Here is a 14,306-nt window from a genome sequence, read left to right as displayed (position 1 = left end):
AACAAAGAATGTGTTGTTTTCAGGTGCCACAAGAAACTGTTGTTTTTACTGCAACTAACAGAGCTGCCCCTCTAAAATGTATTACTATTGAAAGGTTTGTTGGGCAGCCTTAAACAAGAGGGTATGTCCACACTGCTCCACGTATTGCTAGATCACTAAAATTCCATCTAATATTCAGTAGTCTATTCTACCCATAGTTGCAGCATCTGAATTGTGGATGCCTCAAGATATTTCTTCTGATTTCTTTCCAGCTTATTGCTTACAAGCTTAATCATTTTGGTCTCAGTTTGTATTGATGCCTTTACAGTATATCCCCCTGGTACGAAATGATTTGGGCTACTGGAAGTTGGCTCTCTCATCATGGGTTGATTTGCTGCTTCTCTGTCTGGCATTGTGTGCTGCAGGCTTTGATGCTGGCAAAAGCAGGCCTCCATTTGCCCTTTGAATAGGTTCTGGGGGTGGTTTTTGTTTTCAGAGGCGAAGTTGGTCTTTAAAACAATGGGCAGAACAATGAGTTTGGGCTAGCAGGAACTCTTCCTGCTAGAGAAACGCTGTAATGTGCTTAGCAAGAGAACAACATCCATGATTGCTACTCCTGCCTCATGCTGTTTACTGCTTCTCAGGACTTGCTTGCTGCTGAAGTGAAGAGTGCCAGCGTTTCAGCTGACGTTGACGCTGTGACGGTATCTCCTAGTGTTTTCCCCAGTTCCCTCACCCACCCAACCCAGTTTTGTTTAACACTGCTAGATGAACTGCAGTGCTGTTTCAGTGATGTTATCTTGTTCCTTTGTTACTAAATGGCTTCCCCCCGCCCCTTTCCTGGTAATGCAACTTTGCAGACAAATGTGTGAGATAATCAGACAGCAGTGTTCCCATTTGCTCAAACATCTCTACTAAAGGTATCAATTTCCTGTCACACAGGAAATGTCACGTCAAGATTTCAGCTAAAAGCATTCAATTAAAGGTTTCTTCTTAAAGCTATTCTGTGGTATACATGGCTATGACACTTATCAGGATTAAGGCATATTATTATTATTATTATTATTATTATTATTATTATTATTATTAATCCTCCTCCTCACAAACCTTTAGTCAACATTTCAGACTAACCGTGGATGCTTTCAACTACTCTCTCTGGACATTTTTGGTCCCTTGTAATATTTAATGTAATTTTAGTTTCATTAAGCATATTTATCTTATTTCCCAGTCCATGCCCATCAGATCAGTCCATGGCTATCTTATTTCCCAGTCTATGCCACTGGATGGATTCTATTTTATTTTTATCTATACACCCATTTCAGATAGTAATGGACAGGAAAAGTATATGACTGTAGACAATGGCCTAATTTGCATGACACGATAGCCACCCTGGCTTAATTTACCCATGGGGGCTGCCATATTGTGTCAGGTGCCCACTGGTGCCATTTTTGCGTGTCACTCACAGGATCTGGCTTCCCATGTTGTGCAAACCCAAGCAGCAGAGCTTAGTTGAGGGCTAAACAACCCTCACATAACCTAAAACAACCCCTGCCACCTGAGTTCGCATGACACAAGCTATGGCAAGCTGGACACCCATGGGTGCCATGCAGAAATTGCATCTGTGAGCGCTTGTCACAACATGACAGCCTCTGTGGATAAATTAAGCCACAGTCGGATGTCAGTCATGCGAACCGGGTCAATGTAGGGTGGGAGGGCTTGTTAGTGGTCAGTTGCTGAAGGACTATCATCACACATTTGTAACTGGGCTCTTCCAGACACTCTCCTAGTTTGACCTTCTGGTTCAGTGGTAGTACCAGACCAGAATATGCAACAAGAAGTACCTCAAAGTAATTTCCCCATTTGGATTGTTTAAAGTGACGGTTGCCATTTTGGTCATGTAGTAATGAAAATCTTGCTGGTTTATCTGGACTAGCAGCAATAGCCATAATTGGTTCTCTGAATGTGTAGGTTTTTGATGATGCATGTTTTGATCCAGAGCATCCACTACCCACAAAACACTATGTCTGGAAGTGCTTTAATGTTTTTGTGCCTTATGTCTTTCTCTACTTCTCTATTTTTCTCTATCTTTCTCTAAAGGGAGGGTACAGTGGTAGAGCACATGTTTTGCATGCAGAAGGTCCCAGGTTCAACCCCCACAGCTCCAGGTAGGGCTAGGAAAGAATCCTGCCTGAAACCCTGGAGAGCCGCTACCAGTAAGGGTCAAAAAATATTGGGCTAGATGGACCAGTGGTTTGACTCAGTATAAGGCAGCTTCATATGTTCCTATTAATTTCACCTTGGGTGTGGATTGAGAAGAGTATGCTTGTCCCGATAAACTGTCAGAAAATCAGCTTCTGATCATTGTGAAGATTTCCTTGCATGGAAACAAATGTTGCTGAAACTTCCAAAGTAAAGGAAATTCCCCTTTAAAGTATAAAGTTCCTGTATCGTTTATGATGTCTTCAAAATGCTTTACAGACTGAACTCCCCACCGTGCATTCCATATCTCGGCTGAATTGGGATGGAAACAGAAGAAAAAGGATGTGGCTAACCCAGGGCTGTTAAATAAAGTGTTCAAAGATGGGCTTCAAGATCTATTTTCCCAGTACCATTATTGTTCTGGGACTGGTCTGGGATTGTTTATTTAGCCCAGGTTGGGCATCCTGTGTGCCTCTCCCCACCCCAACTTCCTTTACCATTCGCTTTGCTGGCTAGGGCTGATTGGAGCTGTAGATCAAAACTTCTGGAGGGTCACAAACTGACCTTCCCTGATTTACCCTTTTAAAGCATACCCAATAAAAACTCAAAATGTTTAAGATGCCATTCATATTTATGGTTGTCTTTAGCACATGCCATTGATTTGGGCCTGAACTAGAGTGCCATTATATCAAAAATAGTTCAATTCTTTTACAGACTGGACATTTGTAGTCCCTCTCCCTCCCCCCTCCCTCTCTCTCTCTCTCTCTCTCACACACACACACACATTTCTTCTTTATGCTCTATCTGGAAAGAGTACTGTAATCAGGCTGTAGACTTCATATCCATACACCTTTTACAACTGAACGGAGGGGAGGACGGGGATATCTTGAAAATCAGACAGGGGCACCTTCCGTGAGCAGAGCTCTTTTGTCCACTGAAGGCAGATCCTGGATCCAACTCAATGTAAATAGACCTGATTTCCTCAATTCTCTAACCTAGGAAATTGGGTTTGCTGCATACATAATGGGCCTGTTCAGAAGACACCTTAAACCATGGCTTTAACCACAGTGAATAAGGGTTTTTGCTTTATTAACCATGGTTAAAGCCATGGTTTAAAGTGTCTTCTGAACACGGCCTGCCTTTCTGGCTTAACCACCGTGTTTAAAGTCATGGTTTAAGGTGTCTTCTGAACGGGACCAATATGTGTGTGCTGACACAGACGCGGTATCACTGGTTCTTTGTGTTCCTTCTTAAAGCAAAAAGACAAGCAGTAGAAATATTTGAAAAAGAGAAAAAAGACATAATGTTCTAGACTCCTCCTCCTGTGTAGCAGAAAGCAAACCCTGCCATACACAAAGATGAGATATTTGAATGATCCACTCTTCAGGCAGAATGTGAATTGTTTTTTGTAGACAGTGTGCATCCTAAACTACCACAGCATAAGGAAGAGGAGGCTATGATGGCATTTTGTTTTGCAGGAACATTGTGCTGCTGATGTGGAGCCAATTACCTTGGAAGGTGGCAAGCAATTTGGCCTCTCGAGGAACAGCCATATTGCTGTTGCATTTGATGACACCAAAGTTAAGAATAAGTATGTCCAATTTTCAGATGGAGTGGTCAAGAAGTTCATTCTACTGTTGTGGTTTGGTGAACTGTAGATATGCTTCTAAGCAGGGCAGCCACCATTCAAGGAGCTGAGCAAGATGACTTATACGTACTGCATAAAATGACGTATGAAATGTTCTTGCCCTTCTAGAATTCAGCTAAACCAGAAGCTACATTACAAAATTAGCATAGCTACCATTCATTTAAAAAGTTTGTTAGAGCAAAGAGAAATAAAACAAAAATACCAAGGAGAGAAAATTAATGGTTTATACTTACCAAATGTCATAGGCAAATAAGATCATTTCTCTGTAGCTGGAATGAATTTTCCTGGAATTGTTTATATTGCAAGCTATAGACACTGTGGCGGCAATCTTAATCATGTATACTTGGTAGTAAGCCTCATTGAAATTAGTGGGATTCACTACTGAATGAACATGCATAGAATTGCACTTTAAGATTAATTTGATATAACAGATACATTTTGAAGTATGATTTATATACTTCATTCACACATACAATAAAACTAGCTAGAATATTTGGAATGTACATTTTATCCGTTTCAGTTATACACAGAAGTCCATGGCTGCAACCCCTGTACCCACTTGCCTGGGAATAAATGCCATTGAACTCAGTGGGACTTGTATCGCGGGGATTATTTATTTATTTATTTATTTATTACATTTTTATACCGCCCAATAGCCGAAGCTCTCTGGGCGGTTCACAAAAATTAAAACCACAATAAAACAACCAACAGGTTTAAAGCACAATTACAAAATACAGTATAAAAAGCACAACCAGGATAAAACCACACAGCAAAATTGATATAAGATTAAAATACAGAGTTAAAACAGTAAAATTTAAATTTAAGCTAAAATTAAGTGTTAAAATACTGGGAGAATAAAAAGGTCTTCAGCTGGCGACGAAAGCAGTACAGTGTAGGCGTCAGGCGGACCTCTCTGGGGAGCTCGTTCCACAACCGGGGTGCCACAGCAGAGAAAGCCCTCCTCCTAGTAGCCACCTGCCTCACTTCCTTTGGCAGGGGCTCACGGAGAAGGGCTCCTGTAGATGATCTTAAGGTCCGGGCAGGTACATATGGGAGGAGGCGTTCCTTCAAATAACCTCGCCCCAAACCATTTAGGGCTTTAAATGTCAATACCAGCACTTTGAATTGGGCCCGGACCTGGACTGGCAGCCAATGAAGCTGGAAAAGGACTGGCGTAATGTGATCTCGCCGGCCAGTCCCTGTTAGTAAACGGGCTGCCCTATTTTGTACCAGCTGAAGCTTCCAGACCGTTTTCAAAGGCAGCCCCACGTATAACGCATTGCAGTAATCCAAGCGAGAGGTTATCAGAGCATGGATAACTGTAGCTAGGCTATTTCTGTCCAGATAAGGGCGCAGCTGGTATATCAACCTAAGCTGATAAAAGGTGCTCTTTGCCACTGAGTTCACCTGTGACTCAAGTGACAGTTCTGGATCCAAGAGCACCCCCAAACTACGGACCCGATCCTTTAGGGAGAGTGCAACCCCGTCCAGGACAGGGCAAACATCACCTCGCCGGACAGAAGAACCACCCGCTAACAGTACCTCCGTCTTGTCTGGATTGAGTCTCAGTTTGTTAGCCCTCATCCAGTCCATTATCGTGCCCAGGCACTGGTTCAGAACAGTCACTGCCTCACCTGGGTTTGATGAAAAGGAAAGGTAGAGCTGGGTATCATCCGCATATTGATGACACCTCAGTCCGCATCTCCGGATAACCTCCCCAGCGGCTTCATGTATATGTTAAACAGCATAAGGGATAAGATAGAGCCCTGCGGAACCCCATGGCTTAGGAGCCATGGTACAGAGCAATAATCCCCCAGCACCACCTTCTGGAATCGGCCATCCAAATAGGAGCGGAACCACTGCAATGCAGTACCTCCAACTCCCAGCTCAGACAACCTATCCAGAAGGATACCATGGTCGATGGTATCGAAGGCCGCTGAGAGGTCCAGGAGAACCAACAGGGATGTTGAACCTCAGGCCTGCAAACTAAATCTAGTCAGTCAGCGGGTTGGGTTACAACCCAGTCCCAGCCTGCGTACAGATAACTAATCCCATCACCATGGAATTTTCCATGGATATGCTCAGAGGTCATAACTATCCATTTCAATACACTGAAAACCTAGTTTTGGCTGTTTGCTCTTAAGAAGAACAAACGGCCTTTTGTGGAGGGGGGGCAAGTTTTGATCTCTTATTTTTCTGCACACATAAATCACATGTAGTTTAAGCCTTAAATCAAGTCTCTACTGTAAGTACATGAATATTATATCCATACACCTTGGCAAGTTTAGAAATGGGATATTAGATGTCTTGGTTTTATAAGTCTTATAAATAAGTTTGACTTTGGCAACACTAGCTTTATGAGGAAGACTGAAAGATAAAGCAGATTCATGTTTCTTGACTTTTTTTCTTTTTTATCCCCAAATCTGTAGACTTACCATTGAATTTGAAATCAGAACTACTGCTGAAAATGGGTTGCTCTTCTATATGGCCCGGATCAATCATGCTGATTTTGCCACCGTTCAGATAAAGAATGGCTTTCCTTACTTTAGTTATGACCTGGGACATGGGAACACAAGCACAATGATTCCCAACAAAATCAATGATGGCCAGTGGCACAAGGTATGACATAATGTTGACAATGGCACACCAGTTATGATGAGGAAGAAAAAGGTTTAACAAGTCTGCAGTTATTTATATTCATTTCATTTATTACATTCATTTATTCCACACTTATTATGACTTATAGTTCTACAACGTCTCAGCATATATGGCCTTTTCAAAAGTGTCATATGTAAAAACCAGGAAGGTCTTTGGCCCCAAGAACCATAACAGGGCAATCCTATGTATGTTTAGACAGAATAACGCCTTGTTTTTAATGTAGTTTACTTCCAGGTAAAAATGCTCTTACTTGGGAGCATTCTGCAGTGAACATAGTAGGACTTACTTCTGAGTAGGTATGTATAGGATTGTACTGCACATGTCCTATTTATGCCTAGGCTGAGAGACTAGACTGACACTAGACTGTGTGCATAGACTGCAACCTTAGCAGTTCTAACAAAAATATGTTGTAAAAATAACAATAGCAACAGGCTAAACCTCTATTTTATTCCAGATAAAAATATTCCGAAGGAAGCAAGACGGTGTCCTGGTAGTTGATGGTGCTACAAACAGGACTGTTAGTCCAAAAAAAGCTGATATTTTGGATGTTGTGGGGATGCTGTATGTTGGAGGATTGCCAGTTAACTATACAACTAGAAGAATTGGTCCGGTAAGGAAGGAAGATGTATTTTATGCTTTTAAAGTCCTAGCAGAATTTTTACATTATGTCTTAGCAACCACAGTCCTCTATGCACACATTATATCCATACTGTGGGGGGGAAATACAGATAAGCATTTTGTTTTTGTTGTCCTTGAAAAGACTTGAAATTTGCTTAGTACAATTTTTTTTGCATCTGGTTCTTAACCTCTTTTTTTGAGGCTGAGGGGTACTTCTCAGGAGCGAAATACGGCATGCTCGTGCCTGGCCACTCACAGAAGTTTGTGGGTCCCTTTGACGTCAACCTCCTGCATGTCTCCGTGCCTTCCCCCGGTAAAAACAAACCAACCTGGATATCTTCTGAAATATCGCAGGATTTCATACAGTGTGCAGTCCATGTTTGAACCTCACCCTTAGCAACCTACAAAGAAGCCACTCTTGGGTTGCTGAGTAAAAGTGAAATTGTGCCCATTTTCTGCCCCTCATCTCTGACAGCCCATAGGTAGTTTAGCCCATGGGCTGTCTTTATGTGTGAACTGGCCCATTGTGTAGCATTTTCTCGGGCCTGGAAGAGCTGCTATAGAAAGGAAGGGGTGGGAAGCCCACTTCCATCTGTGCAGCCAATCTGCTGTAAATCTGAATGTTAATTGCCAAGCACAAAATATGCCCACAGTATGCTAGATATGAAATGTGCCATTAACCCTATCATTACTAAAATTCATGTAAAGACTCAATAGTCCATGCGTTGTTCTTTTTAATCCATATTTACATAGAGTACTCCAACAAAATCTTTTATGAATCAGCCCTGATAACCATAATGAAGCCGTTTGACTTTAGCCATGTCAGGAAAATGTATATTGTCTACTTTATCTGCCAGTGGAAAGCAAGGCAATGTGGATCCAAATCCCCAGAATGGGAAGAACAAAAAAAGTCAGCTGCTTAACAAATGAAACTGACTCTAGCAACAGGCTGACTTTTCCTGCTTGTACAATGGAGGTGACATCTGTTCATAACACGGCTAGTCCAAAAGATGTACTCATGCAAATAACAGTAAATTCACACACTCCCTATTGTGATGCTGAAAATACGTTCTACACAGGAGGAATGCCTTGAAAGGATGTGGCATTTTATATTTCTAATAGAGATTGATGTACTGTTATACCAAACGTTTTGGTTGCCTTTGACATAAAACGAGGCTGAAAAAAGTGACCCAGATTTTGTGTGATGTGCTCCTTAGAATTTCCACTAGGCAACACAATTCTTCAGATAATAAACGGAGATCCGTCTCATTGTCAACAGATATTTTGTAGAATGGTCATATAAAGAGACTCGTTCATTTCAGCTAACCAAAAGCAGTGAATAAAATGCCAGATCCTTCCTGATGCCATATTTCAGTCTTTCAATTGTGGGATGTAAGCGCTGTATTACTAATATCCTATTTTTCACCCATATTCAGGTTGTGTATAGCATTGATGGCTGCATACGACACTTTCAGATGACAGAGTCTCCTGTGGATCTGAATAATCCTACTTCCAGCTATAATGTTGGAAAGTGCTTTGCTAATGCACAGAAAGGAACATACTTTGCAGGAACAGGGTTTGCCAAAACAGGTAATGTTGCGCAATGTATTATCCTTAAATGGAGCACCAGAGGATACTCTCAATTGTTCTTTAGAAATCATGGCTAGACCCTTCTAAGTAATTGCTGAGGTTGGTGGGGGGGGGGATGAACATATCAGAGAACAAAGGCTGAAAAGTAAAGAAGAGGAAGGGGAAAAGAAGATATTTGTTGCAACCCGCAGAGGTTGCTTCCTGTGTCAGCACTATGGAAACTGAATTTGTTTAACGAATAACAATAACTAGGCTTTGCAGAAGATTGTGGCTGTAGTCTTTCTTATTTTCATGATTCAAAATGAAAGCATGGCATAGAAAAACATAGAAACATCATTTAAAATGCAAACATAGGAATGGCATTTAAAATTGGTTGTGCCATCATAACCATAGGTTCCCTCAACAAATCTATATAAAAATTTATTTATTTATAAAAATGCCGTTTTATTAAAGCATGTGGCTTGAATCCTCACTATTTTTTCTGTAAATGGCACATAATTCACATTCATTGAACAAGGTTTTTCTGCCATTTCCCTTGCTGCCCCCTGCCCCCAGATCTGCTCCTACGGATTGGGGTCCCATTGGGAATATGGTGTGAAATATGGTGCAGGGAGCTGCAGATGGATGAATTGCCAGATATTCATTCTCCCACTTCGCAGGAGCTTAGGAGCCAAGCCTCTGATTCCCACCACTGTACTTTCCTCCAATTAAATTTGAGGAAAAGGAGGCAGCTACTCTTATTCAGTCACAAATGTGTGCGCAAAACACCCTCCCACATATAGACATGGTCTGTGTACACTTAATTCAATAACTTGCACCCTTCCCCATCCTGGTGCCCTCCAGATGTTTTGGACTACAACTCCTATCTTTCCCCACCATAGGCCTTGCTGTCTGGGGCTGATGGAAGTCCAAATACCTGGAGGGCACCATGTTGAGGAAAGCTGACTCAGAGCCTCTCCATTAATCTCATCTCTTCCTATGCACATCCCCGCAACACTGCCCTGCATTTCTCCAGCTGGGAACCCTGTCTCCTTCTGGCATTGAGATTACCCTACATTTAGGGGAGTTCACAGTAGATTGCAGCCAATAAACACCATGTGCTGCTTACAGTAGTCTTAAGCAGCTGGAAGTCAGAGCAAGCTAGGTTTTATTTCCATGGTTACCGTGAGTATAAGTGCCAGTACAAGCCTAGTTAGTGCTTCAAAGAGGATGTTGAGCATGCATGAGACCTGAAGTACCCGCTAGATTGCCAGTTTCAATCCAGGCCTATGCCTTTCATAGTTGCACAGAAGAGAGGCCTAAATGGGCAGATAATCTTGCAGGGATAGAAGGGCTGCCTGCCAACCTCTTTTCCTATACAACTCTGCCTGCCCCTGTAACAGGAAATTCAGACCCATTGCTTTCTGGTCAGGAGGAGTGGATTTTCAACGTAGTTATTGCACCTTTCTTTTCTTTCCCACTTGCTAGAGAACTCTTAGTTACATATATTTCATATAACTGTGAAATACTGGCAATAACATTATTATGAACGTTATACGATTCTCTGTGTAAGATAGGAAAATAATCCTGGTGGTATTATTGAGGCTCTGTGTTTTACCCTACCTTTCTTCCTCACTTCTCAGTTGGAGCATATAAAGTGGGCATAGATCTACTAGTGGAATTTGAGTTCCGTACAACCCGGACAAATGGTGTTATATTAGGGATCAGCAGCCAAAAAATGGATGGCCTTGGCATTGAGTTGGTGGATGAAAATGTGAGTATGGAAGTATCAGTATTGTAACTGGTCACATTTTGCTTCTCAACCACTTTGCCACAGGATCCCAGGACCTGTGCCAGGACTAAAACCAACCATGGCCCCAGCATCAGTACCCTGGTTGCTGTAGAAAAATCCAGAATCCAGCCTAATAGGCTTACCTTGATTTATAGGGCAGAGCCAGGATGCTCTGTCCCACAGTTAGGATATAGCCAGATTTATAGGAATGGGCAAGCAAAATCCCTTTTAATGAAACTTCTGTTTTCAAAATCTTCTCTTGGTTCTGCTACAATATTTTCTAAAAGAGATTCTACATGGACACTTGCTCTGTTCCACACATTGCTGTTCACTTAGTGGATTGTTAAACATTTTGCAAGTTAGTCAAGTGTGTACAAACATCGTAATTACCAGAGCCATTGCTGAAGCACTATTTTCTGTCTATTATCTATTTTAGAGTTTGGCAGCAGTAAATTGGCAAGCGGTATGTCCATAATTTTGAGCTTCCCTGCCAATATTGGTCCTGAGGCTACAAATTAATTTCAAGTAGATCTTTGAGTACAGCATGTTTTCATGCATTTATGTTGATTAAGTGTTTAATCACTGCTTTTGCGGAAGAGGAAAGCTAAGCCACTCTTGCCTTTAATGGAGGACAATCAGTACCATAAGGAGGCCATATTACAGTCTCTGCTCCATACCTTGTATAACTAGGAACAGTTTTAAGGCAGATCAGATCTGACAGCACAGCAGCCAGGCCTGCAATTAGCAGATTATTATTTTTTCTTTTTTGTTGCTTTTATAGCTAATTGGTTTTCCTAATTGTTTTTGTAATTTGCTCTCCAGGTTATGTTCCATGTCGATAATGGTGCTGGTCGATTCTCTGCCATCTATGAACCTCCTATACCAGGCAGCTTGTGTGATGGACAGTGGCACAGGGTTATTGCACACAAAATAAAGCACCGTGTGATGCTGACAGTGGATGGCCATCATGTAGAAGGTATCAGTCCAAATGCAGCTTCCACCTCAGCAGAGACTAATGATCCTGTCTTCGTTGGAGGATATCCTGGTAAGTATACCAACTAGGTATCCAAAGGGTTTCCCCCCCATAATGTGTCTCATAAGGTAAAATCTCTGGGACTAACAAACACAATATAAGGATGTATACTATATATAAGGGTGGATCATGCCCTGAGCTGCATGAGCTAAAAACAAAAATTTAGATTCCAGTACGTGTGTGTGTGAGAATCTGTGTATTGATTTGGAGCTGGGTATTTGTTTGACTTCAAGACAACTAAGGATGTGGTTGAATTGGTTGATTTCATGTATAGCATCTTGAACTTGGGGCAGCTAACCACATATTAGTCATAAAGCCCCAATGACCAATGATTGTTCCCTTATCTTCCTCCATTCCTACTTGTCCCTGCTCATCAAAATATAATTGGGATAAGACAACTTAAGCCACTTCTGGAAGACCCAGGCTCAGACTTTGGTGAGAGTCCAAGAGAAGGAAATTCTAAACTTATGGGGCAGCTACTATGGCTGCCCATGGGGTTGTGGGTCTCCATAATCTTGGGGTATGGTCCAAGGCAGTTTAACAGTAACAGGACCATCAAGGTTGTGAACTTTAAGCTCAGTGGTTTGCCTTTTTCACCAGACAAACTAGAAGTCTATGCAATTGTGCGGATGTGTTTCAGGTTCTTAAGCTAAGAGCAAATGTATATTTTGCTAGTTTCTCTTCCTTGCCTTTCTCCCCTAAGTTCCTCTCCATGCTTGTTATTATCCTCAAAATAGTCAGACTCCATGAAGACATTGCTCTAGAACACGCAGTTCCGTATTTTATTTTATTTTTAACTGCATTTTGCAAGGCTTCAGGGTCCTAATAACAGCTTAGCCAATTATTTCATTCCCCCATCATTGCTGTTATCAGCCTGGCTAAGGAGATTACCCCATGGCATGTCCAAAGACAGGTAAAAACAAGGATAGCCCATGCCAATGGAGGGTTTCCAAATTATTGTGACCAACCCGGAAGTACAGTTACCCTGAAAGAAATTAAACATACCCACTGTGTCCATTCTGCCCCTTGTGTGACCTTTTCCCACTGATACTAAATGTTCTCATGTTCTCAATATTCCTCTGAAGGCCACCTTGTCATTTCTGCAGTACCCTCCCCACTTCTTAATTGAAGAACCATAATTCCCTACCTCTGGCTCCTTCTGGTCTGTTACAAGGTATAGTCTACCAGTCTTAAGCTAGGATGTTGGTGTACTAATCATATTCTTTCTTTAAACTTTTGTGGTAAAATAAAACTTCTCGAGCTATTCTTTATCAGAGAACAGTGTACAAGCTACCATTTAAATATTCTATTACTTCCAGGTCTATTGGATGCACGAGTGTATATGCGAGTTCTCGTACATGTGTGAACAAGGATGCCTGGAAACAGTTTACATTATTTTCTATTTACAAGTGCAGCACAGAAAATATTTTCTTTTACGTGTTGTTGTTGTTTTAGGTGAAAAAGAGGTCTGCATAGTTATTACTTATTTTTCTCTCCCTCACAGATGGACTCAATCAGTTTGGCCTGACCACTAACATCCGTTTCAAAGGATGTATTAGATCCTTGAAGCTCACCAAAGGGACTTTTAAGCCACTAGAGATTAACTTCAGCAAAGCCTTGGAGATAAAGGGAGTTCAGCCTCTATCATGCCCTGCAAATTAACAAGACATCGTCCCACTCTGATATGGCCCTGACCACTTAAAAAGAAAAAAGGAGTGCCTCAGATATGCGCAGTACCTTCATAATAAAAAGGTCCCTTCCCAATATTTTGACTTCAGTCTGTGATATATTCAAAATGGTGCTATTTCAAGGTGTGCTTCTGAAACAAACATTTAAATGATAAATATTTTCCCCTTGGAATGAATAAAGCAGCAAGTTACTCCTGTGTGATGTGTCAGTCTTTCCCTCAGTTTGAAGTGAAATTATTTACTATAGTTTTGAGGAATGGAATTGTATTTACACAGATCCATGGTTTTCAAGGGGTAAAGGGGGCTATAGTGCCATTTGTATGGGTATCTTGGGATCACAACAGGTGGCTACATGTACTATGTACCCCACTTCCTTGCACTGGTTGACTGTGGTAGGAACCAACTGAGTTAATGCTGTTTCCCATGGGATTTTCTCTGGTAACAAACTTCTCTGGGACCTTTGGGTCAACTTCTACCTTTCCTTTATGCTGTTCCTCCGAATCTGTGAACAGCAGAACAATTTCATGTTTTATCTTGGTAGAATGTTACATAAAATGGTGAAAGCAGATGAGCAAATAACCAGATCACTGGATTTTGTGGCTTGTCTTGTGACATCCAAAAGGTATATGTCATCCTCATGGGGGCCATTTTAGGTTTTGGTAGGAAAGACTAAGCTATTTCAATTGGGAGGGAAGCAAGCTTCCCATAAAGTCTTACAGGCCTGATCTTGGATATATTTAGAATCATAGAATGGTAGAATTGGAAGGGGCCTATGAGGCCATCAAGTCCAACCCCCTTCTCAATGCAGGAATCCGCCTTAAAGCATTTGAGATTCATCTGCAAAAAAGAGAGTATTTTAATAGTGCTTCATGTGTTGATATTGCTTTTGGTACTTTGTAATAACAAGAAATGCAGGTGCTCCTGAGAAATAGTCCCATGTGGCCTCAAGTCTGCTGTCTCTTGGTTACACGTCTCCCCACAGTGAGACTCATGTGCTATACCTGCATCTGGAGCTTGTGTGTCTCTCTGTAGGGGAGTTCTTACATTAACATTACATAAGGAAAGGTGGATACAGGCACTTCCACGTCTGTAATTCCTTCAGCATAACATCTGAAGCTGTTC

General features: G+C 41.6%; 1 protein-coding gene across 4 annotated transcripts in view; it reads left to right on the top strand.

The window, feature by feature from the left end:
• The window catches only part of LAMA2 (laminin subunit alpha 2), a 477,652-nt gene extending 463,735 nt beyond the window's left edge, over nucleotides 1–13,917 (top strand). For all 4 annotated transcript variants that reach the window (XM_063124695.1, XM_063124694.1, XM_063124692.1 and 1 more), the window contains 8 exons: nucleotides 624–683; nucleotides 3,657–3,769; nucleotides 6,256–6,445; nucleotides 6,939–7,094; nucleotides 8,539–8,692; nucleotides 10,315–10,445; nucleotides 11,286–11,508; nucleotides 13,001–13,917. In XM_063124695.1, the coding sequence (XP_062980765.1) occupies nucleotides 624–683; nucleotides 3,657–3,769; nucleotides 6,256–6,445; nucleotides 6,939–7,094; nucleotides 8,539–8,692; nucleotides 10,315–10,445; nucleotides 11,286–11,508; nucleotides 13,001–13,158 (1,185 nt within the window). In that variant the 3' untranslated portion in view covers nucleotides 13,159–13,917. The remainder of the gene's footprint in view (nucleotides 1–623; nucleotides 684–3,656; nucleotides 3,770–6,255; nucleotides 6,446–6,938; nucleotides 7,095–8,538; nucleotides 8,693–10,314; nucleotides 10,446–11,285; nucleotides 11,509–13,000) is intronic.
• The last annotated feature ends 389 nt before the right edge of the window (nucleotides 13,918–14,306 follow it).

Source organism: Elgaria multicarinata, chromosome 4, assembly GCF_023053635.1.
Source record: "Elgaria multicarinata webbii isolate HBS135686 ecotype San Diego chromosome 4, rElgMul1.1.pri, whole genome shotgun sequence".
Classification (NCBI taxonomy): Eukaryota; Metazoa; Chordata; class Lepidosauria; order Squamata; family Anguidae; genus Elgaria; species Elgaria multicarinata.
This window is presented reverse-complemented; position numbering and strand designations above follow the sequence as displayed.